Source organism: Xyrauchen texanus, chromosome 6, assembly GCF_025860055.1.
Source record: "Xyrauchen texanus isolate HMW12.3.18 chromosome 6, RBS_HiC_50CHRs, whole genome shotgun sequence".
Lineage (NCBI taxonomy): Eukaryota > Metazoa > Chordata > Actinopteri > Cypriniformes > Catostomidae > Xyrauchen > Xyrauchen texanus.
Window position 1 is genome coordinate 30476447 of NC_068281.1, and position 26042 is coordinate 30502488.

Genomic DNA, 26042 nt, shown 5'->3' on the forward strand with positions numbered 1-26042 from the left:
TTATACTGTATGGCCATGCGTGTGCATGTTAAAGGATGTTTTATTCAACATGATTACTTGGAAAATCTCAAAGTTTTTCCTTTTTTTTTTCCCTTCCTCAATCGGCCACCAATTCCAAAGAAGCATCACCATGTGGCAACTGTGCCCTGAAAATCGCCTGTGCTGTGCCCTTTTGAACATCAGCTACCAAAATACTGCATTTGCATAGATTTGAAAGAGTTCTGTTTGGTCTTAGGGTTAGGTTTATTTCAATGGAATATTCTGGGTTTAATACAAGTTCAAATTGACTCATTCCTCATGTTCTTTAAAAAAAAAAGCAAAAATCGATGGCCTGGGTATCTCAGTGGTAAATATGCTGGCTGCCACCCCTGGAGATTGCTTGTTCGTGGTCGCTATAATGTGGTTGGGGCTCGTGGTGAGTTGAGCGTGGATGCCACGGTGGATGACGTGAAGCCTCCACACACACTATATCTCCATGGCGATGCGCTCAACAAGCCACATGATAAGATGCGCGGGTGGATGGTCTCAGACGTGGAGGCAGCTGGGATTCGTCCTCCGCCACCCAGATGGGACGAGTCATTACGTGACCACAAGGACTTAAGCGCATTGGGAATTGGGCACTTCCATTGTAAGTACCTCAATGTTACAGATTTATGCATTTTTTTTAAGAAAAGAAGGGAGTTTTTTTTTTGGGATAATCAACATTATGCTTCAAATGCTATGATTTATTGTGAAGCTGCAATATGTAACTTTGTACTCTCTAGCGACATCCGTCGTTGAAATTTTAAATTGCAAGCAATTTGTGGAAGGATACATTACGTCCGTCTTGTTCTGGCACTGATCTTCTGGTGGATAAATCTCATGATTTTAGCTAACCTGGACATCACCTGTGTGTGATCAAGACTGGAGATGGAGTCATAACATGCTATTTTCATGTTGGTATTATGTTATACGATTAAACATTTGAAACGGAAATATTACTTGCTTTGATGAAGATAACCAACAATCTTGTTTACATATTTGAATTGATTTTACTCTTAAATCACTTTTCTGACACTATAGTCAAAGCACTTTTAAATAGAGAACAGGAAACTCTCCTCAGCCACCACCAGTATTACCTTAATATGATTATTCAAGTGTTTTATCTACCATTAAAGTTTGAATTGTACTACAATTTTCATGATATGGCTGATACGAGTTCAATAGAAGACTTTATTATTTTCTACTATATAGTCCAGCCTCAGTTACTACAGTAGCATGTCTATGCAATGTAATCAATAACACTGTAAACCTAAAAAATGAAACGAGAATTCAGTAATAATGGGGATAAAATATACTTTATGAAATGTAAAAATAATATGCTTAAATATGCAATGTAACAATTACAAGTCATCCATATTAAACATGTCACAGTAATTTCACCGGACAATGAAGATACATCGCGATAGGTTAACACACGAGTGATTCAATTTATAAAAGCATAACAAGCAATAAAAGCTTAAACAACCCTACCAGAAATCATAACCAAGCATTATAGCAGGTAAACAACTTCACCAAATGGCTAACAGATAAACATCCATTTAAACTGCACTGATGCTGTCCTGAAATGTGTGACTGACTGAACTGAACAGTGTAGTTAGTTTCTCCAGCCAGAACATGAGACACTGTGTGCGGACGTGTGCGGACATGACGTAATGACACAAGGATAAATAAAATACAAGTAATTTGTATAGGCTTACGGTACTGAATCGGGGGAAGATAAGGACATTGTTTAGAACACGATTGTTTATGTACTCAATCAATAAAGGCAATTTGTTTATTTTAACCAAAAAATCTTACATAGTGCAGGTTTAATTTGTATCTTGATATAGGTGATACATTTGATTGATTGATTAATTAATCAGTATATCTTGTAATTCATTCAATTTGTTTTTGAAAAGGAATAGTTTGCCCCAAAATGAAATTTCTCTCATCATTTACTCACCCTCATGCCATCCCAGATGTGTATGACTTTCTTTCTTCTACAGAATAGGATTATTTTTGTGCTGCCTTTATGCGCTTTTTGGAGGTTCAAAGTTTTAGTAACCATTCACTTGTATTGTATGGACCAACAGAGCTGAGATATTCCTCTTACAATCATTGTTTGTGTACATCAGAAAAAGTCATATGCATTTAGGATGGCATGAGAGTGAGTAAATGATTAGAGAATTTTCTGTTTTGGGTGAACCATCCCTTTAAACAATTGTCTTCATTTTAACTGATAACTGTAATAGTTACTGATCATTACAGAGAACTAAAAGGAGCCTGAAAATTTTGATGTTTTGCATTAAAGGGTCTATGACATTCATGTTGATCTATAAAATCTGAAGTATGTGCACCATGGTTTATATCCAGGAAATAAGTGCAGAATTTTGGCCTCTTTCCCTCACTGCTTACCTCGCACTACAGATTCCTTGAAATTTCAAACAGCTGAGAGACTGTTGAGAGTTGCACTGTTGAAAGATGTGCAGACTGAGATGGTCTGTTTGTGGCTGCTGGGATGTTTGGCTATTTGTCTCCCGTAATTAGCAGGTATTTTTAGGATATGTCTCTATGAAGTCTGTCTCAGCAATAGAAAACACTTGACCTGCACCTCCTCACCTCTTCAACTCTGCTCCTCATTATTTGCACAACACCAATTCTAAACCTCCTTCACTGACACATTCTTGTTTTCTTCTTATCCCCTGCAGACTGTGGAGAGTGCCCGGGAAAAAGCAATGGAGAGGAGGATGTCCTGAAATGGCCTCTGCTAATGGCTTCAAGAGGGATTTAATATAATTTGTTCACACCGGTGACCGCACTTACCACAACTACAACAAAACACGTTTAACCAACCCTCCAGCACAATCAGATGAGAAGAAATAAATGAATGAAATTAGAGTGACCTAAAGAAGCTGAGTCAAAGCTGGCATGCTGCCCCAGATTCCTGCCTCTTTTACACATTAAAGTTCAGTGTCACCACAGAGGAAGTCTGCCTCGTCACTCTCTGCCTGCTTATTATATATCAGACTGTATTTAACGAGGCATCAGAAGAAAGGAGCAACCATGTACTTATTGGTAATGTTTGTACTGCAGGCCCTGTGGGTGAATTGGTGTCATGCTACACAGCATTATCCAGCCTCATGGGGGCACTACGATGTTTGTAAGTCACAGGTATACACAGAGGACCGACTGGCCTGGCACTACATGGCCTGCCAACCTGAAGCCACTGACATGACCAAATACCTGAGAGTGTATTTGGACCCACTCAACATCACCTGCGGAGACCCACCTGAGATGTACTGTGCTCTGGTGAGTTGGGGACATTTTTATGTGCACTTATCGATGAGTGACAAAGGGCCTTAATCAAGAAACATAAGAATTCTTGAATTTCTGTGTAAATCATATAAAACCATTATTTTTGCATTCCATTCAATTGTACAATTTACTTGAGAATGGATTTATGAATAATTTACACAGAAATTCATTCAACTCATGTTTCATGAATAAGGCCCATAAAGGGCAGTTTATTAATAGGCTACTAATAATAAAAATTTACATCTCATAAAATGTTTATCTTTTATGTCTTTATTAGTTTATTTATTTTTTTATTTTATTTTATGCATAGTTGGACAATTTCACTGTTACTGGCATTTAAAAAAAGTATGGACTAGTGCATCAACACAGAAGAAAGTGAGAGAGACTTTTAGCATGTAGAGTGACAGATCGCTTGATATCTGTGAAAGGTGAATTATTTAATGTGTTTGAAGGTAATGCATTTTATTCATGAGGGGCTTTATTCAGAGGTGCATCTGAAAAATAGTGTCAACTGTTGAGCGTCAATTGCCCTCAGAAAGAGGAGCGTGGCAAATGGAACAAGAGATGCATGCTACATTATTTTGTATGGTGAAAACTATGTATAATCTTTCATTATTCTCTGAATACATATCATATTATATATTTTTGAAAAATGCATTTATTCTAGTAAAATAGCCACTCACTGTGTGCAACCTTACTTTAGTCAAATTACAGTCAGGTTTAGCTTGCTATAAAATGTCAAAGCTTTGTAATTTTCATTTCAGATTGTGGCAGTGATCTTATAATAAATTGGCAGTCTGCTTAATGGAAACCTACTGTACATTTCAGCTCAAGCTTAAAGTCAAGCCTTAAGTCTAACATGTGAGTACAGTATCATTGGAGGCAACGAGCCATTCACAGAGGTTTATGTTTATCTCATCTCATCTTAGCTGGTAAAACAATAAGAGCAGATTTTATACTATAGTGTGCCTTAGGGGGAAAGTGAGGTTGGGGAAACAGTGGTGTCATGTAACAGCAACAAGGAGTTATGTGTTAAGTGCAGTGCTCAAGGGCACAATAGCAATGCTCAGTGGTTGTTGGTACAAAACACAAACTCTCGTGTTACTCAGCAATATTTCTCTTGGTGCCTCGTTAGGCTTTTTATAGTGGGAGGGAAGAGCAATATTGCTGATATAATTACACATTTAAACTAATTTACTAACTGCACACCGAGGCTTCAATCCATTAAATGATTCAATCATTTGTATTTGCTAAGAAGCTTAAACTTCCTGGCATGATCAAATATGATGAAGGGGAAAGAAACAGCAGATGGTTAATTTAAGATGCTATCAAAGTTTTATGAGTTAACCCCCTAATGTGTGATGCAAAACACAGATGACGGGTGTAAAGGAAACAAGTAAATACAGCACTGCTGTTGGCCTCATCCTAACATGTTCAACAGCTCACCTTGTGTGGAACGTAAAACGTAAATTCAATGAAGTACACACAAAATTGATACAAACACAAATTCATATATATAAATACATTTTCTCATTTATATATATAAAGCAATTTCAAACTACACTGTTGAACCAAAGTGCTGAACATTAAAAGAATAAAGGAAAAGAAACAACTATAACATCATATCACACAGTTGCAATAAAATACAAATACACTGAAGAAAACAAAAACAAACATAAAAACACTACACACAGTGTCAGTCAAGCATTCAAATTCAAAGAAAACTTTTTAAGTTTTAAGCACTATTTAAAAATAGAAATAGTGGTGGATGATCTAATATCAAGTGGTTGACTATTCCACAATCTCAGTCCAGCGACAAAGAAAATTAGATCCCCTTTGAGCTTTAAGCGTGACCTGGGGATATTAAGAATGAATTGATATTATGAATGAATTGGTAGATATTATTTTTTTTATTGATATTATTTCTTAGAAATGACACCAAGGGGGAGCATATACAAAGAAAACTAAATTAGACCCAAAATAGATCCATGAGGAAAGATTTGTAAGCAACAGGGTACTTTTAAAATATCTCTATATCTTCTAATATAATTTATTGTTTCTTTAATCTTAAATGTCTTTAAAGAAATTTGACTCTCTTAGCTTTCTGAAGTTACTGTTTTCCTGAAGATGTCTTAGATTTCAGACATTTCAGCCCACTGGCAGATTCATGACAGGAATTTTAAGAAGCTAGAAGTGCAAGACTTGAAACGTATTCCTGGGGAAAAAAATTTAAAATATATATATATATATATATATATATATATATATATATATATATATATATATATTATAATTTTTGAAATAGTCTAAACTAAAAACACAAAAGGCATCTTATGATCTCAGCCAGTGGTTATATTCCAGTGTAGATCAGTAGTATTGTCTTTAAAATGTATTATCATTCAATTGAAAACAAAAAAGCTGTGGTTTGATGCACAGAGGTTGCATAGCCAGTACTGCATAACTGTTATGGTAAGTGGTAAAATGGTCTGCACTTATATAGCGCTTTTTTAACCTTAGAGGTTACCAAAGTGCTTTACACTGTGTCCCAATCATCCATTCACACATTCACACTCACACTCATACACCATACCATTGCACTATACATGCAAGGCGCTAGCCTACCATTGGGAGCAACTTGGGGATTCAGTCGAACCACCAACCGACAGCCGACGGCAGCCGACCGCTCTACCACCTGAGCCACAGCCGCGTTATGGAAAATAAATGTGAAAGACTTGTCAAGGCTTGGACTGATCAAGCCTTGACAGGTGGACCCGTGCTTATTCCCTGACTCTGCATGAACATATCTGGTGGATAAATAATTCAGTCACCCGAATAACTAGTCTTAGTCCAGCTGAGTGTATCTCTGAAATGCTGTTCATCATGAGCTAATATGACCATGACCCACCAGCATGAATTGTCACAGTGTCCTGAGTAATGTGACATTGCAAGGTGTTATTGAAAAAAGAACACAAAAAGTCATTGCTGGTGTAAATTTGAGTTCTATAAATATTACCTCACACTATATTAAGTCTGAATATGACTTAATACAGGCAACACGACCGGTTCCACAATAGCAATTAATTTGTTTTGTTTCATGATCTATCACACCTTTAGCTAATTTATTACCAACACAGTGATTGGAGGCTACACACACACACACACACACACACACACACACACGCGCGCGCGTTGGTGCGGCTATCCTTATGATGACTCTCCATAGACATAATGATTTTTATACTGTACGAACTATAGATTTTATTCCCTAACCCTACCCCTAAACCTAACTCTCACAACTTTCTGAAAACTTTCTGCATTTTTACATTAAAAAAATGTTTAGTATGTTTTGTAAGCGATTTGAATTATGGGGACACTAGAAATGTCCTCATAAACCATGTTTATAGCATAATACCCTTGTAATTGCCAGTTTGCAACCTAAAAAAATTTAACAGAAGGTGGAGTGTATGGGACAGCTTTTTTTGCAGCAGGGAGTTAACCCTGATATCATTTTTAGCTACAGCAACAACAGAACGTCCAAAATATGTAGATGATTGTTTACTCCTCTTTTTTTTTTTGCTAACCTAACCTTTTGATCTTCAGCTTGTTAGCAACATCAACAGAAACACAACACAGAACACATAGCAATGCAATGTTCTCTCAATTCATTGTATTTTTTAAACAGACAATGCACTGACTTGTTAGGGATGATAATTTTGATATTTACGCTTGTATCATAATTTTGCCTGCAATGCAACTTTAGATCTTGCAATTTATAAATCAGGTTTAGCATAATACATTAATATTTTAATTAAAACAAACTGTTCAATTACTCAACATCCATTATTATTGTTTAAGGGCGGGCTGTAAAAGCACAAGAATTGTATAGCAAGATTTTTAAGATCAGGTATGACTACTTCAGAGGCATTCAAGGGAAGCTGGTATTTCTGAAGTTTATTAAATATAAAATCCTTCCAGGGAATGCAGAAAAATAAACAAGGAAATGTTTTGCATTATTAATACTCTTCTATGATTTTTTCATTTAATTGTAATTTGCTTGTCCTATTTAAAATGTTAATAGCTATGCATATATCAAAAGTATATCTTTCATAACTTATGTCATATTAAGTCATTTTCATTTTACTGTAAGTAAAGAAACACACATGCCACTGGACATGTTCCTCCAGACATGTTAACCTACTTTCTTAAACTTTTTTAAGACCCCATGAAATCAAAATTGTAGTTTAGTCTGTTAGCTAGAAGGCCATGTACTCTAAATGTATATCCACTATGATGAAATTAACTTTTGGCAGATATGCCAAGTGTATCTTCTAGGAAAATGGTGTACAATATTAATGACTGATCTCTTTGGATAAAAGCACCTGCTAAATGCTTAAATATAAAATAAATCTTGTCCGCAGGGGCATATCCAAATTTTTGCTCTCTAGAATGAGAACATCCCTTTCCCTCCCCCTATAACCATCTATCTTTGATTAGAGAAAGAAGCAAATCATGATAAATGGCTGCGACATATACTAAAGACTATTGGCTATTTATAATGGTGATGGACCCTTCAATATGTCCCACCAGCCCAACTTCCTGTTTAAATTGGATTAGAGTATCAAAGGTAAAAAAAAAAAACTGTGCTCATCGACTTCATGTCTTCAAGACTGAGGCGTGTCCTAAGAGTCACATAGAATATAGATTAACATGGCAGAGGCAGAGCTGCATCTTCCACCAAATAATGAAAAATCCATTGTTTGTAAACATTTTAGGTTTTATAAGATAGACGAAAATTTTTATAAAGCCCATGCAATTTGTAAAATATGTCATGCCGCTATAAAATATACAGGCAGTATGACTAATTTAACAACTCGCTTAAAGCGCCGACACGATGTGAGTTCATAGATGTCTGCCTCCCTCACCTCGCCCTCGGATTCAGCTGTAGCTACTAGTCGCTGCAGTACCACTAGCAGGACTCCCCACTGGCTAACAGCTCTGCTCATTCCAAAGCAATAACCGACTCGATCGCCTTTTTTATTTGAAAAGATATTCAGCGTTACAGAGAACGAGGGCTTCTAATACCTCCTCCACACCTGGCAAGTTACAGAACATTTCTTCATTGTTTATACCTGAGCATCCTCAAATTGTTTCACTGTTAAATATGTAACTGGAGACAAAACAGGAAAAGAACGTCTGTTTTTATTTATTTTAAAATTTTTTGCACTACAAAGACCTGTTTGTGAAAGGGCCATGCGTTAGAAGTCAGAAGGTACTTAAGTTAATTTATGATTAGCTGTCTGTCTGAACCAAAAAAATAAAAGCTGTACCATATTGAATTCTATAGCATCATATTTTTTTTCCATTTCATTGTATTGCAGTGAATTGCATTGTGTTGAATCTAATCGAAATAGGATCGCACTGCATCGTAATGGGGTGAATCGTATCGGATTGCATCGGTAGCTGCTTCATATGCATCTTTAATATATTGTATCTTTGGCTATGAATCGACATACGTATCGCATCGGCCTCAGTTATAGAGATGCACATCCCTACTATATGGACAATGACATCATGACAACTTTTTTTTTTTATGACAGTTAGGCAAATATTCAAAAAGGAATTATCATTCCATGCTTAAAAAAGGTGTAGAAATATCTCAATTTCCTGTCAGAAATATACTTATTTGCAGTTTGTTCATAGGTTGCTCATCATGCTCATCTGTATTTAGGGTGAGGATAAAATGTAATAAATCCGCAGGGACATATGACGCAACCATAGGTTTAATTTATCAGTAGATGTACATAGAGAGATGAATAATGAATAATATATATTATATTCTTTCAACAAGAAAAGTGGGTTTCAGGACCAGTAATCCCATTGTGCATGTGCTGAGAATGAGATGGAGAGGCAGAGCTAGCAATGCCAAAACCATAAAATCCTGTTAGACCATCAAATAGATTTTACATAATTATGTATAGGCTATACATATATAATGTTTATACTTTTTTGCTTTATCAGTCTCATTTACCCAAAAAGCTAGCCTGCAGCCCAAATCCAGCAAATTAATGAATGAAACTAAGGGCTTTTGGCAATCCACCACAAACTGTCTGCTAGCAATGTGCTCCAGACGGCAAGGGATTCCTTTCAGAGCCTGGCCTGCTGGCTGGCACTGTAAATTTCCCATCCTCCTCCTGATCTAAGTGGCTTGGCAGTGTTTGAGGCAGGGTCTGATGGGCGTGTATCAGAGTAGCATGCTTCGAGAGAGCAAGTGTAGGACTTAAGGCTTTTTCGTGATAATAGGTGTGGCGGGTACTGAAAGCCTCTTCACTCAGAGAATTACAGGAGCACTGAAGCAGTTTGAATAGCCACTAAGGTTTAAGTTTTTGTTTGGACAGTTTCTAAACAGCTATTTTGTATGTAATATATTTTTTAAAGTGCAATAGCCATAAATGTGGGTGTACTTCAAATGCTGTGTGACTACATTTGCTTGAAAGGAATAGTTGACCTAAAAATTTTGATTCTGTCATTTACTCATTTTGTTCCCAAACCTAATGACTTCCTTCCTTCTGTGAGGCACAAAAAATTAATAAAATATCCTGGCTGCTTTTTCCCCATAATGTCAGCGACAGTGAAAGTGGTCTGGGGATGTCATGCTCCAAATAAAAAAAAAGAAGAAGAAGAGGCATGAAAGAGGTCCATATGACTGATGCTCTATCCAGTCTTCCAAGTTATTCACTCATCGGCTGTATTTTTGTGAGTGTGCACAGACCATGAGAAAGAGACCAAAAACCGCACAATGAGCATATAACTGTCAAAGAAATAACTCTACTATTTTAATTCATATTATTGAGTCCATTTACACTTCCAACTTCATTAGAATAAGCTTTAGATTTTTGAATTGTGTGTTTATATCACTGGTGCTTGAGGGAATGGAATAGGATGCAGATGCTGCTAAACCAGAGAAGAACTTCCGAATTAATAGCACTTGACCCAGCCCATTAGCACGTTGTTCCAGCCCATGTGCACGATTTTGCCAAACCCACTTGCGCCTAGAATTTGCACATTGGTCACTGACTTTGCACTTATGACTTATGGCATAGTGCTGCACTTAGAGCTCTTAAAATATCTGCATCTGCTCTTCCAGTTAGCTCTTAGTCTGAAAGCCACTGTGACTGGATTGAGTCATTGGATCAGTCCAGATCAAACTATTAATTAAAATGGTTTAAAATCCATTCCCCTTCTGTCGCTCTCTTGACGTTGTGTCAGAGAAGCGACACTAGGGGTCTCTCTTGAGCGCCGAAATATGCCTCTGACTTGTGAAAAAAGGCAGACAGTATTTGCATACCCCGCCCCCGGACATACGGGTATTTAAGCGGGCAAATACGGGAGTTCATTCAGAAAATTTCTTCGGAGCCGATATTCGTGTATGCAGTCTGCTGCGAGTCACACACCAGTTCCGGTTATTCCTCTGATGCTCTGCATGCTGTTGGATTCGATGGCGCACAACAGTGGCTTTCTCCTTCCTTGCACGGCTGTGCATTGTTGCCCCTGGGTTCTTCGACAGCTCAGACAACTCGAAAGAGTTCCATATAAAAGAGTGATTTTATTTAAAAGAGTCATTTACTCTAAAAGAGCAAAACACAGCGGCGTTGAACGTCCTTTTCAGGACTCGTCTTTTTCAAGATGCCTTTCCACCCCTGTGTTGTTCCTGGATGCGGTAGAGTGCTCTCCGCTTCAGACGGCCACAGGCATTGTCTCGTGTGTCTGGGCAGCGATCACACCGAGGCTGCATTTGTGGATGGTTCATGCTCTCACTGCGAGACCATGACCATGACAACGTTGCGGTCGCTGCTTGCTTTCAACAGAAAGCAAGCCACTCCAGCCGCCCCCGCATTGCTTCTTCTTCCCACGGGATTGAGGACGATGCGGCTAGTGCTGGAAGCGATCTGGGGATGGCAGCGGGTGCAGCTCCGTCGGGTACGCCCCCTCGGACCACCCGTTGACTCGAGGAAACAGCGGCTTGCCTCACAGCCAGTCTGCCTATTGGAACCCTCCATCCTCCCCACAGCCATCACGGAGCGCGCCACGGATACACACCGATTCCCCAGGTGGATAGGGCGGTTGCGCTCCACCTATGCCCCGGAAACCCTACCACCTGGCGGGGCCACCCTGTACTCCCCTCCAGGCCCTGTAGGACAACATCCTCGCTGACCACGAAGGCCTACAGCACCGCTGGATGCACCGCTTCCGCCCTGCACACCTTGGCCCTCCTGCAAGTCCACCTGGCCCAGGCGCTCAGAAACATGCACGGGGGTGGCCCTGATCCTGATGTGCTGCAGGAACTGCGATCAGCGACCGACCTTGCCCTAAGAGCTACGAAGGTCACAGCGCAGTCACTCAGGCAGGAAATGGCCACGCTCGTGGTCCAGGAACGTCATCTGTGGTTGAACTTGTTTGAGATGCGTGAAACCGACAAGACTCGCTTCCTGAACGCTCCTGTCTCCCAGTTCGGCCTCTTCTGTGACACCTTCGAGGACTTCGCCCAGCAGTCCAAGACGTTAGCTCCGGAGGTGGTAAGACCGCTCCGTCTCCCAGTGGAGGGCCGGGAGGAGAATCTTGTGTTTCTTCATTTGCCTCACCCCTAGCAGGGGCTGCGGTACCCACATTCTCAATAAAAGAGCTATTTCCTTTGTTTCTGGGTCACCTGGCCCGCAAATGCCGTTCTCAAGTCACTTTGCTTCCAGATCTCAACAGTCCCGGCTCCCTGAACGCGGTACCTCCGCCCTCAGCCCCACGACTGTTCCCCGGCCGGCCGGTTCAGATGAGTCTAGAGGACGCCAACATCGGACCCGCCCCCTGCCGGGCGCACGGAGCAAGGTAAGTGCTTCGAGTTTGTTCTCAGCACCAAAGCCTCGGGACGCACCCCTGCCTCCCGACGCCACACAACATGCTCCGTCCCGCTGTGAAGCCCCGCTGGGTACGTCCAAAATACTCATCCCCTTGGTGCCACTAGTACGGAGTTTAGAGGCATGGCTTTCACTGCCCAACCCGTCACGCTGGCTGCACCGGACCATTCGACTCGGTTACGCAATTCAGTTTGCCAGGCCCCCCCCCCTTCATGGAGTTAGACTCAGTCTCAATGTCAGAACGTGTCTCCAATGAGCGTGCACGTTCGGTGCTGAAATGCCTCGCTTCCTTCAAGCCAGGCTCTATGGTCCCTTTAAAATGTTTCCAAAGGCTCTTGGGGTATATGGCATCCTCCGCGGCTGTCGCGCCGCTGGGGTTGATGCATATGAGACCACTTCAGCACTGGCTTCGGACTAGAGTCCCGAGACGACCATGGCGCCACGGCACGAGTTCCGAGACAACCATGGCCCCCCCAGTGAGCCTTCTTGCACAGATGCTGTGCAAGGTCAGGGAGGACGAGGAGCAAGTCACCTTAGTGGCCCCCTATTGGCCCACTCGGACTTGGTTCTCGGATCTCACGATTCTCGCGACAGCCCCTCCCTGGCAAATTCCCCTGAGGAAGGACCTTCTTTCTCAGGGACTCAAGTCGCTGCATGCCACTCACATCCCCGGAATCTCAATGTGATAGCGGACGCGCTGTCATGACAATGCTTGCCCAGTGGAGAGTGGAGGCTTCACCCCCAGTCGGTCCAGCTGATTTGGGAATGGTTCGGCAAGGCCCAGGTAGACCTGTTTGCCTCCCAAGAAATCTCCCACTGCCCGCTGTAGTACGCCCAAAAAGAGGCTCCCCTCGGGGCAGACGCATTGGCACACGGGGCTGCACAAGTACGCATTCCCCCCAGTGAGCCTTCTTGCACAAATGCTGTGCAAGGTCAGGGAGGACGAGGAGCAAGTCACCTTAGTGGCCCCCTATTGGCCCACTCGGACTTGGTTCTCGGATCTCACACTTCTCGCGACAGCCCCTCCCTGGCGAATTCCCCTGAGGAAGGACCTTCTTTCTCAGGGACGGGGCACGCTCTGGCATCCGCACCCAGACCTCTGGAACCTCCACGTCTGGCCCTTGGACGGGACGCGGAAGAGCTAGCCGGTCTACCATCGACCGTCGTGGACACAATCAACCAAGCCAGAGCCCCTTCTACCAGGCATCTTTACGCCCTAAAATGGCGCCTGTTCGTAAATTGGTGTTCTTCCCGAGCTGAAGACCCACAGAGGTGCGCAGTTAGGTCAGTGCTTTTGTTCCTACAGGAGAGGATTTCCCCTTCCACCCTCAAGGTGTATGTCACCACCATCGCGGCTCACCAAGATACAGTAGACGGCAAGTCTCTGGGTAAGCACGACTTAATTATCAGGTTCCTAAGAGGCGCCCAGAGGCTAAATCCCTCCCGGCCAAGCCTGTTCCCCTCCTGGGATCTCTCAGTGGTCCTCACGGTCCACCAGAGACCCCCCTTCGAGCCGCTAGACTCAGCTGGACTCAGGGCCCTCTTTCTCAAAACGGCCCTGCTGATCGCACTCACCTCCATCAAGAGGGTCGGGGACCTGCAAGCATTCTCTGTCAGCGACACTTGCCTGGAGTTCGGTCCGGCAGACACATATGTGATCCTAAGACCGCGACCGGGCTACGAGCCCAAGGTTCCTACCATGCCCTTCAGCGATCAGGTAGTGAACCTGCAAGCAAGCTGCCCCAGGAGGAGGCATACCTAGCCCTTTCGTTGCTGTGTCCGGTACGTGCTTTGCGCATCTATTTGGACCGCACGCAGAGCTCTAGACGTTCTGAGCAGCTCTTTGTCTGCTTCGGGGGACAGCAGGAAGGGAACGCTGTCTCCAAACAGAGGCTCACCCACTGGGTTGTCGACACCATTTCATTGGCTCACACCCAGGCCGTGCCTCCCCTTGTGGGTTCGAGCGCACTCAACCAGAAGTGTTGCGTCCTCGTGGGCACTGGCCAGGGGCACCTCCCTAGCAGACATCTGTAGAGCAGCAGGGTGGGCAACACCTAATACCTTCACAAGATTCTACAATCTCCGGGTCTCGTGTGTTCTCTCAGGTCCGAGCCCGTAGAACTCGGTAACACGCTGACGAACTGGCCAGGTGAATCGCTTGTGCCTAGTTCCTTTAGTGCCATAGTGCGCCTTTTTTCCCAGGAAATCCCATCTCTCGGATCCTTGGTTGATTCCCCCCTAGCCCTCATGGGTCCGCAGGTCAGCGGAGGGAGTCGCCGACCCAATCCACTACGGGTACTTAATCTACCCTGTACTGGAATAGGTGCTCCACAGGATAAAGGGCTCCTATGCCGACTCCCACTGTGTGTAATCTCTGCGGTACTGTCCCCTCACGAGTGGACTCCCGTGTCTCCCTTAGGCAGTTCCAGCTGCCTCGGTCGCCTTGCTGTAGCAACTCCCACTTCTACGAGGCTGGATCTACCACCGCGCCAACTTTCCCACATAGGACCTAAGCGGCCATGTGATGTATTTGCCACCTTTACCTCACCTGCAGGGCAGGTGTGGTCTCTGCAGGGTCTTCTCCCCCTGAAAGAATAGGAAACTGGGTAAGACCCCCTTCTCTTAATGCATGTAAGTGCCCCCGCCGTGATTACTCTATGCGAGAAACATAGAGAGAAAAGAGGCCCAGCCAGGCTTGGCCCATTCCCAGGTTGGCAAGCATCACCTTGTTCCCCTACTAGGGTAACCAGAAGGATTCTGATGACTTTAATGGGGCATTGGGGAAGGGTACGTGCAGCCTGATACAGCTGGTCGCGTTTGCACGTAAGAATACCTGCCCGCTTCTGCCCGTTACATACGTAACCTAGATGTTCCCCTTCTGTCGCTCTCTCGACGTTGTGTCGGAGAAGCGATACTAGGGGTCCCACTTAAATCATGCCATGCGCTGGGCCGTGTACGTGAACTGCTGATACAGAAGCTCCGACACAACGTCGAGAGAGCGACAGAAGGGGAGCATCTAGGTTACGTATGTAACCTCCATTCCCCGATGGAGAGAACGAGACGTTGTGTCCTCCTCGCCATGTCGCTGAGCCGAGCCACTGTTGTGGCCGGACCATTTCCGGCTCCTGAATGAACTCCCGTATTTGCCCGCTTAAATACCCGTATGTCCAGGGGCGGGGTATGCAAATAATGTCTGCCAACTTCTCATTGGCCTATTTTCATAAGTCAGAGGCATATTTCGGCGCTCAAGAGAGACCCCTGGTGTCGCTTCTCTGACACAACGTCCATCGGGGAACGGAGGTTACATACGTAACCTAGACGTTAATTAATCAGACGTCACTAGTTCTTTCATGATCTGTAGTGAAAGGGCTAGGAAATCTATGGTAAGATTTACTGTGAATAACAACTTTTTTAAGCTTTAAAGCTCTAGTCCCCATTCATTTGAATTGAATGCACAGTAGTAGAGCGTTCCTCTTTTGTGCTCCACAGAAGAAAGAAAGACGTACATGTTTGGAATATCATGAATTTCATGTTAAATTTGGGTTTGTGTTTGGGTTACTTTTCCTGTTATGACTTGAATGTTTTCAATCAAAGTTTGAGTATCATTCTTCATCTGATCTTTGTAGTCTCTTTCTGGCTACTGAGAGGACTTATGGATGGATGGCTGAATGAATGGATGGATGGATGGATGGATGGATGGATGGATGGATGAATGGATGGATGAGTGGATGGATGAATGGATGGTTAGATGGATGAAAGAAGGGGTTGTGATGTAACTATTTAGTAAAATACTGGGGATAGGGAGTTCTATCAGGAAGACTTGCAGGCTTAAGTGAAATTTAAGATGACATTTATTTGATGAATATAAAACAGAAAAGTAATGTCTCTCTTTGGCGTATATCTGGCGGTCCGAAGAAGTTGTACTCAGAACCGTCATATCCTGCCGGAGATAGGAGGGAGGGGCGAGGAGCCTACCCCCATGCAGAACGGAAATCAACTGGTGGTGGTATGGTGGTTGAGGTTGCTGTGTTAGAACACTGAAACAGTAATGTGATAGATTGTGAGTAGACTTATAAAGCAACGGCTTACATTTGATTGGCTGGGAATTACCCAGCTAATGATGTACAGCTGCTAGTCTTCCAGCTAGATCTACACTGCGCTTACATTCAAAGTCTTTCCACAGATATTACACCAGAAACACATAACTTAAATTATCTTAACCTAGAAAAGTAGTCCCACTTCAAAAGATTATTTAGAAAAGATTATCTTTAAAAAAAATATGTATTAATGTATTTATATTTACGGAATAATTTGTGTGCTTTAGGGTTGGGCGATGTCCCCTAAATTGGCAGTTGACGATGTTGACAGTAAAACATCGCGATGGACGATGATATCGTCGGTGGGGTGGGGGATTATATAATTTCATATATCAGTAGGTTGCACGACACGTGAACCATTTTTTTTTTAGCTTTCACTTAAGAAGAGTTGTGAACTTTTTATTTTAATATATCTCTTTACATAAATACTATTTTCCACTTAAAATCTATAATTTCGTTATTTTACTCACTGATGAGCAAAAGGTCGAGGCAGAAATGACCATGTACCTACCTGCAGGCCATTGATGGGGAAGAGGACCCGCTGACTTGGTGGAAAACGAACGACAAAAGGTTTCCGTTCATGGCAAGATTAGCACGGAAATATCTGTGCATATGTGCTACCAGTACTCCATCAGAGCGGGTCTTCAGCACAGCGGGTAGTGTAGTTACTCCAATCCGCAGCTTATTAAAACCAGATAAAGTGAATATGTTGGTATTTCTGGCCAGAAACATCGAAATTTAAACATGGTCTATGGTGAAAGATATTATACTTCTTTACGCATTTTTCAGCCATCCGTTCTGGAGCTATTCGATTTTGCATATTATTTTTAAACGTTCATTTGTGTAGTTCATATGACCACTTTACAATATTTCAGTAACATAATTTATTTTGTAGCCTGTGCTGAAGTTAATTGTGCTGCTAATTATAAGTGAAATGTTAATGCCGAGTTTCGGTCTGAGTGTTGTTCCCGTTTTCTTGTTGTTCTTCTATGTTTTAATAAATGTGTGTTATTCATATTCACGTTGTTTCTTTCATTTGATTTGACATTATGGATTTATGGCCAAGGAAATTTTTCTTTAAAAGTATTAACCAGACAAAAGTTATTTGACGTTCGCTGGTCTGGGTTTATCTTAAACTGCCGCTTCAGTGTATACAAGAGCTATGTGACAATGATCAAGATGTTCTGAGACACTACAACTGCTAATAATTAATTAATAAAGGCTATTTTCTTGTAGCCTACAACAGAAAATATTTTAATCTAAATGTACAGTGTAAGACATGTAAAAAAAAGACAAGAAGCTAACAATGTCAATGTAGCCTGCCTGATACGGTATTTTCACAGACTAACACCTCACGTCTCTGGCATATACTACAGTATTTAAAATAGCATATAAGCATTAGTTATATTCTCAATTTCATTTACAGAGCAGTCCTTGCAAAGTTTTTAGGTTAACTATAGAAGAGACTAGGATTAGTGTGTCACACTAGCAAGACTCGCAAAAGGGGGCGTGGCATCACGATGGTGGCTCTACATCGTGATGTTGGTCAGCCATCACGATGGACGATGATATCGTCCATCGGCACAACCCTAGTGTGCTTCAAGTTTTTGCTATAATTGGCTGCTTGCCAGATGTAATTCATATGTATTCGATTGAAATATTCCTTGGGGCATTAATACAAGGTGGTGACAGCTTTGCAAATCGTAATAAGTATTAATTGGCTGGCAAAAAAATTATCTCCACTAATTTCATTCTTGTGAAAGTGGCTCACACATGAGATGTGTAAGATGGGTTATTATTGTGAGAGATTCGCACTTTTGAATGTGAATAATGCTAGACTCTCATTTACTGAGAGCATCTTCAGGGGAAAACAAAAGAAAACAATCTGAAGTCAAAAATGTGCTGGGAAGAGGACCTAAAGAAAACCTCAACATCACTCAGTGTGGTCTAAGCAACAAAGGACTTAATATTAATCAGAATACTTGAACTCATCTTCCATTTCTCCACTAAAACCGAGCTGATTAGAGAAACAGCTCATTAATCATGCTATGAAATTTTTATGACTAACCCTACAGTAAAGTGGCAATCAAAAATACATGAATGGTCAGATGGTTAATCAGTAGAGTCTGATCTATAATTCCCTTCATAAGTGACATATTTAAATTATTAGTGAGGGTCACTTGTTTAACTGAAACTATCTGTGCTGAGACTAGGAGACACAGAGGGCTTGGATCTAATTTTTATTTAGAGCCACAGTTTTATTATACAATAAGATAACAAAGAGAATAAAAGTGAGTAGTCAAAGAAGGATATTGTGAAAGTTCAATGGGAGCACACATAACAGCAGCATGGTGATCTCATTTTAATTGCTGAACAATGGTGGTGGTGGTGGTGGGTCCAGAGGTCATTGCAGTCCTGCCATGGTTCACCATACATGACCCTCAAGGAGAAAGCTTAGAAGAGATGGTAGTGGTGATGAGACATGATATTCATCAAGTTGTCTTATCATTAATTATTTGCATTGTTTGCAAATAAATAACATATAATGTTACTGTTGGGAGCCTGAAAACACGGGTAAACGACAGGAGGGGCAATGTAACAAATAGGAAGAGAGGTAGATCTTCAGTCACATGTATTTACTAATTAGAAAAAAAAATCGTATTAAACTGCATCTCATTTGTTGGTGTACTCCCTACATTAACAGAAAAAAATAGGGAAAACCACGGGATCAAGGTTTGCTGGTTACCTTCAGCAGTTAGCCTCTACTGGTAGATGCCAGAACCATGGCAAAAAGCACGTTTCTCCTTTGATGGAGGTTCCTTTGTGCCGTCCACATGTATGTTGCAAAAAATAAATAAATACTTCACAGTATATATCATTTTGGTGGGCTCTTTGCAGTGTGAAATACACTTGTTTGTTTGTTTGTTTTAATATACAGTGATCAGTCACAAGGTGTTTACAGCTTAGGCGACTGGTTGAAAAGAAAAAATGTTTCCGGAAACAAGTGTCCATTAAACAAAGATACAAGAAGTATGTTGCTCCAGAACTACATTCAAGTTGCATTCTCCTGGAGTTGCTTATGCTAGCCGAGCAACTGCCATAAAGATAAATGGCAGATAAAATGGGTAGATCTCTCCATACTGCAAAAATACATTGTTACTTACTTTTTTTTTCTTGTTTTCCAGTAAAAATATATATATATTAAAAATTAAAAAAAAATTTAACAAGATAAATGTAAAAAATGACAAAAACACTAGTAAGAATTTTTTTTTTTTGCTGTGCAGATTGGCTATATTAGATCTTTTTGGTGAAAATCTATAGGAAAGCATTGTAATGTCCAGTAATGAAAGAAAATAGACAGGAAATAAGTCAACAACACAAATCCATGTGCTATTAAACATGGAAATAGCACACTGCAGTGGTGAGATGAATTGTTGACTGAATTCTGACAGCTTGGTGCTTTTGCCCCTTCCACCTCCTCTGGATAAAGAAGTGGCGATAAGTTTACCCCAGCCGGACGAAGCCCCATGGGATAGATAATGAGGCCAGTTGTTAATTAATGTGGAGTTCTTTTGGTCTCTGTATGCGCTGTGAATACCAATTAGGCAATGTTGCACTTGATTTTCAGTTCACTTCAAAGCTTGGGCTCCTTCTGCTGTTCTCAGAGGCCCTGAGTTCTTAAAGTCTTTATGCTAAAGGGCACACTGCTTCAGATAGTGGAGAATGTGTTTGTTTAGATGCAAAACCAATGCACTTTTCGCATGTCATATGTCAAATCATTAAAAAAGAGATCCTTCTTCATTACATCTTAGTTTTTTGATTCCTTAACTTTAAAAAGCCCCCCACCCCACATAGATTATTGTAATAAACTGTCAATAGATTAAAATAATTAGTCACAATTAATTAAGTACTATACAGTATGTTCTTCATTTAAAACCAACAGCTGTTTAATTAAGTTGTTGAAAATAAGAAATATGATGCCAGTTCACATTTACATCTAGTTATTTTATTTTGTTTTGTTTTTTGTGCTTTTTAGCATTTTTATTAAGTTCAATAAAATGAAAAAAATAATTTTAGGTCATCTTGTGGGCCCTGTTTGAATTTGCTGAGCCCCTCTAGCAGGTCCCAGCCTCCTGGTTAAGAACCACTGATTTAGAGAGAGATTTGGGGAATCCCATCAATCAAAACCAGTGTGTAACATCCACCTGGATTATGCATTGGCAGGCACATTGACACCAGAACACCCACCATGCAAGTGGAAAGGAGACAGATGATGTTGCCAGTGTGTGAGTATGGGGATAGCTAGGAGGTCATAATTTATAGAACCAAATGGGTAAATTTGACATGGATAATGGGTTTCATCATTCACCCGAAGGACAGTGGCTTTTTTAAGTATAGCATCCCATAACTTTACTCTGGGTTTAGGACCCACACAATCCACAGGTTGAGCACACTCTGGCCTCACTAACACCTCTTCCAGCAGCAAATGTAGTTTTCCAAAGGAGGTCTCCCATCCAGGTACCAACCAGGCTCAACCCGGCTTCTCTTCAGTGCAAATAGCCCTTGGAATTCAGCTACAGTAGGTCAAAAGTTCTGCTGCTGTATAAAGTCTGTGCTTAATAAACTTGAACCACTGCTCCCAGTGGCCAAAGCTGGAAGTGTTGTTAAAATAAACAGTGGAACACAGTGTGTATTGTACGACTTTCCCTGTTTCATAATGCAAACTTATCCTAATTGAAAACAAATTAATGGAAATGTAAAGAACTGCAGCCTAAACACCCTCATCTACTGTAATATGGTCAGTAAGATTTTCTGGAAACTCTATGCGGTTTGTTTTCTGAATATATCCTGTATCCATTAACTGCAAAACACCTGCAAAGATTATAAGAAACTAATTTAGTTCTTTTGATAGATATTTTTAAATTGTCTAATCTAATTGATATTGAACAGAAAACATTGAGTTTAGCCATATTAAGTAACAAGGGAAAATAGCAAACAAAATGTTGCCCATATATAAAATTGAACAGACAACCTTTAATGATCAATGAATGACTGAGCAGTGCACTGGTTTCTGCAACTTTGTCTATAATGGTGTCATCGTCCAAGAACACGAGAACACACCTCTCTAGGTGTTCCTGGGTTAGAGTATTTCTGAGTCTGTTTTTCACAGTCTTAAGTGTGGAGAAGCTTCTCTTACAAGCTACTTGTGAAATCAACTGAGTTAACAGAAACGTGTAAGCTGGTCCAATCACATGGTAGGCATCTGTTGTAGTAGATTGTACTGAGAGAGAATTAGATGAACACAAAAAGCACAGGTTTTTCTTTGATGTTCCACATATTTCTCTTCCATGGAAGATGGCACATCTCTATCCTCCTCGTTTTCTTGTGGGATCTCCCTGGCTGCCCTGACAGTACAGCAAGGCTGAGCAAATCAGCATGTAATGTGCTAATTCTGTCATCAAACTTAATGAGATATTTGCTTATTTCTTGGAATGTTGAGTTGCGGAGATCACGTGCCCTTACTTGAGCAAAGTTCCTAAGGTCAAGACAGGCACAAGACATGTCTGAGCAAAGTTTTGCCTTAGCTGAAAACTTTCTATGATAACTGTCTGTCTCAGTCTCCAAAATGACATATGTTTTGACCTTGAAGTAAGTATCAGGTGAGGTTAATGGCTCATCATCTGCACACTCTCCTGGCATTTTCTTTCCTCAACCCTTTCTCAGGAAGTGCAGTCTGCACTACCAGTTCACAGTAATCATTCTCTTGCAGTTTTGCATTGGCCCACACCATAAACTCATCAGCTGCTCTTTTAAATTTCTCAAAGTCCCTAACACACTTCCCAAGGCTGTCCTCTGTCCCCCTCAACCAGACTTTGAGATGTGAGAAGATCCATTCCTTTTGTCTGCAGGTACTTTGAAAGAGGTGATGTATGGGGCCTGGGTAGCTCAGCGAGTATTGACACTGACTACAACCCCTGAAGTCACAAGTTCAAATCCAGGGAGTGCTGAGTGATTCCAGCCAGGTCTCCTAAGCAACCAAATTGGTCTGGTTGCTAGGGAGGGTAGAGTCACATGGTGTAACCTCCTCATGGTTGCTATAATATGGTTCTCACTATCGGTGGGGCGTGTGGTGAGTTGTGCCAGGATGCCGTGGAGAAGAGCGTGTAAGCTTCACACATGTTATGTCTCTGCTGTAACAAGCTCAACAAGTGACATGATAAGATGCGTAGATTGACGGTCTCAGACGCGGAGGCAACTGAGATTCGTCCTCCGCCATCCGGATTGAGGTGAGTCACTATGCACCACGAGGACCTAGAGCGCATTGAGAATTGGGCATTCCAAATTGGGGAGAAAAGGGGAAGGGGAAAAAAAGAAAAAAGAAATTAGCTTATTTTGGCATGAAAAGTGGTTTTGTTGAAAATGTTGTGATCATTTTAAACTGGCTATAGATTGAAGGATTCCATTTAATGTTATTTAATGCAGATGAGGGAAATGTAAATCAGAACACCGAGTCTAATCCAGCAATGACAGAGGCAGCAGAGACTCATGATGCGGCGGGGCATGTGTATGAGTGAGGTATGGAGAGAAACCTGTGAGAAGTCATGCCCTGCGTATGAGTATAACAATTATTGTCTGAGTGGTACTTCTGGCCCAATTTATCAGTAGCCCACTGGGAACTCTCCTGATTCTCCTAATTTCCCACTCCACCACTGAATGGAACTCTTAAGGGAACTGGTCTCAGGACAGTTTAAAGAGCACCATATTTTCATCCTCCATCTGTACAGCCTCTGAAGCATTTTCCAGTTTTCGCATGTAGCATAGACAGAGGAGGCTGAAGGTAGCCATAGTCACACCATTTCCTAACCTGATGTCTAAAGACACGCGATGAAAGATATCTTTTCTATGTTAATCAGAGTTTTTGTCCTAACTAGCCATGATGAGTGATGGTACATTCTGTTGATCGCTTGGTTTCTATTTTTGGCATTGTGCTGGGTAACTCCGCCCACTGTGAACTGGCACTCTTAACAGTATATTGAAGCCAGCATATCATGAGACGGTTACAAACTACTTGATTTTAGCTGAGAATGTCACACCTACCGAATGTTTTGCTGTGGTATTGCGCTCTTCAGGCGGAGGCTCAGAATGGAGAACAGGTGACCGCCTACTCTATCTCTGTTTGATTGAATAGACCAGTTAAAAATTAAGGTTGGGCATATAAATGCATCTATTCTTGGACTACAAACTCTTCAGACATGTTTTGTTAGTTCAGCTCTATGGATTGTGTGCAGCTGTGTTCTGCTCTTTAGTATCACTGAGGCGGACCTATTTTTAGATAAACAAAACGCATTTTCGCTTGAACACCCCATTTCACCAGCGGGCTGCGTGAACTACTGGTCTTGTGCAGTCTCGTGAACGTGCAGAAGAGAGCAACGATTGGTAAACATTTTCACTAAATAATACATTCGATTTCAGTTTGTTTCACAATGATTCAGTTTGTTATCATATGTTTTCATAACAATCATGAGTCTCATGAGATAATTTATTGGACTTCTGAATTATACTTTTGCATGCTTTTGAAGATTGAAGAGGTGGTCACCATAAACTGCCATTGTATGACATCACTACATTTGCAATACATTTTCACAATTTCTCCCTTTGTATTAAGAAAAAGAAAGAAAGCCATATTGGGTTAAAACAACACAGGGTTGAGTAAACAATGACTGCATTTTAATTATTGGGTGAACTAACCCTTTAAGTACAATTTTTCTGAACTTTTTAAACCCACTGATGCAATGTTTGATTCATGGCAGTGGCGATGAGGCATAACATCCATCAAGTGTCTCATCATGAATCCTGGCATTGTTCGCAAGTAAAAAGAAGCAAAAATATGATGTTCCTGCAATGTAGATCCTCTGTCACATGTATTCACTAGTCTGGACAAAGCTTACTAGTACTGCTTCTCCTTTGTAAGTGTTTACAGAAGAAGAAAAAATACATTAACAAAACAAAAAATTAAAATAAAATAGTGAAAACCTATAGAAAAAAGCTACATGCCATTATGGCTAAAGATTATCAGCAGTATAATGCTGCAGATCATGCAGCCATTAATTAATGACTGTCCTTATTGCATTACATGGCTTGATATCATAACAATGCTCATTCATTCATGTTTCAATTGTAAGTGAATATCCTGTGTTTGTCTAGGCAGCAGAAAAGAGAGATTAATAAAGAGGATTAATCAGACATGATGTTCAAGCCAGACCTCCTCAGGCATTCCCTTGATCAAGAGTCTAAACCGTGAGTCACACAACCTCCTCCGAGTTACTGTACTCCTCCTATGTTTCATAAAAAGCACTCCAGTTCAGGTCTTATCTTTTCTTAGGTGACATGATCTATTATTAATAAATTTGGGCAAACAAACAACCCCAAAAACTAAAAATAGATAGCCACTGGCTTTATAAACTCTCCATCCATTAAAATTGGTTGGTTTCAATGTCTTCTGTCACTGGAAAATGTTGTTCCTCAAGCATTATGGTATGTAATGAAGAGGGTGAAATGTAGGTTGCAGGTAGTGATTCTGTGCATGTAGGAATAGGAAATTTAGAGGCTTCAGTCTGCGATACTCAAACATTTGTCACTTCGGCTGATTTGTTAGGCAGCTTGGAGCTATTCATCAGGCCCTGCTGTCACAGGGCAATTAATTTATGTTCTGCATCCTCATCTTCTGTCCTGGACCACATCAACAGAGACTCGTCTTGTCAGTCTTACAACCTTTGTGTCATGTCTGCTGATGTGTGTGCGTATCTTATTCTTATTAATTGTTGTTTTTTTTCATCCTCTTTTGTATATATTTTATTTCTATTATTTAACAATGCAATTTTAACATATTTTTCAAGTATATATTGTATATGTCTTTTTTATTATTATTATATTACGTTTATTGTTTTGCACTGTCTTCGTTTTGCAGTTTATTTGTATATGCAGCTCAGTTGAAAATGCTTTGGCAATATGAATTTACAAATATTTGTAATGCCAATAAAGCTCCTTAAAATTGAAGCTAATACTGACAGAGAGAGAGAGAGAATATACTGTAGATGGCTATTGTAGTATGATATTTTATTTGTTAGGAGTGCCTAGATAAATAAATAAAAAAGCTATTTCTTATATTTATGTTTATATAGTTAATACAATTTGGCATTAATTGTAGAATTATCACATTTAATTAAATGTATACAATCCAATTAAATAATAAAATGGGAATTTTACTGAGCTCAAAGTTTATTGTGTATTTATTTATTTTTGTCTCATATGGTATGACACTTTTAACACAAAATGCAATATTTTGTCATTGGTATATTAAGAACAGTTTTGAAATATGGATGTGCTATTAAGATGCTAATTGACTGAATAAAACATTAGACAAAAACACAATAATTGCATTTGTTTATTCAATTATGTGCACATTTATAATTGTAATATAAGATTTATTGTTAATATAATGTATTACAAAATCATTTAATGTTAGATTCAAAATAATGATTACATAATGAGGTCTTTGATGTTATTAAAGATAAATCTTGTTTGGGTAAGTTGAGAGCCACAACCAGTCAACAGAATGTAATTAAATAATAATAGTTTATTTACAAAATTTACAAAAAGTTTTAATAAATGAATACTTTTTTACATATACTGTATATAAATG

General features: G+C 40.7%; 1 protein-coding gene across 1 annotated transcript in view; it reads left to right on the forward strand.

The window, feature by feature from the left end:
• Positions 1–3066: 3066 nt before the first annotated feature.
• Positions 3067–26042, forward strand: part of LOC127645701 (netrin-G1-like) — a 65876-nt gene continuing 42900 nt past the window's right edge. The window contains exon 1 of the mRNA XM_052129371.1: positions 3067–3330. Within this exon, the coding sequence (XP_051985331.1) occupies positions 3085–3330 (246 nt within the window). The 5' untranslated portion in view covers positions 3067–3084. The remainder of the gene's footprint in view (positions 3331–26042) is intronic.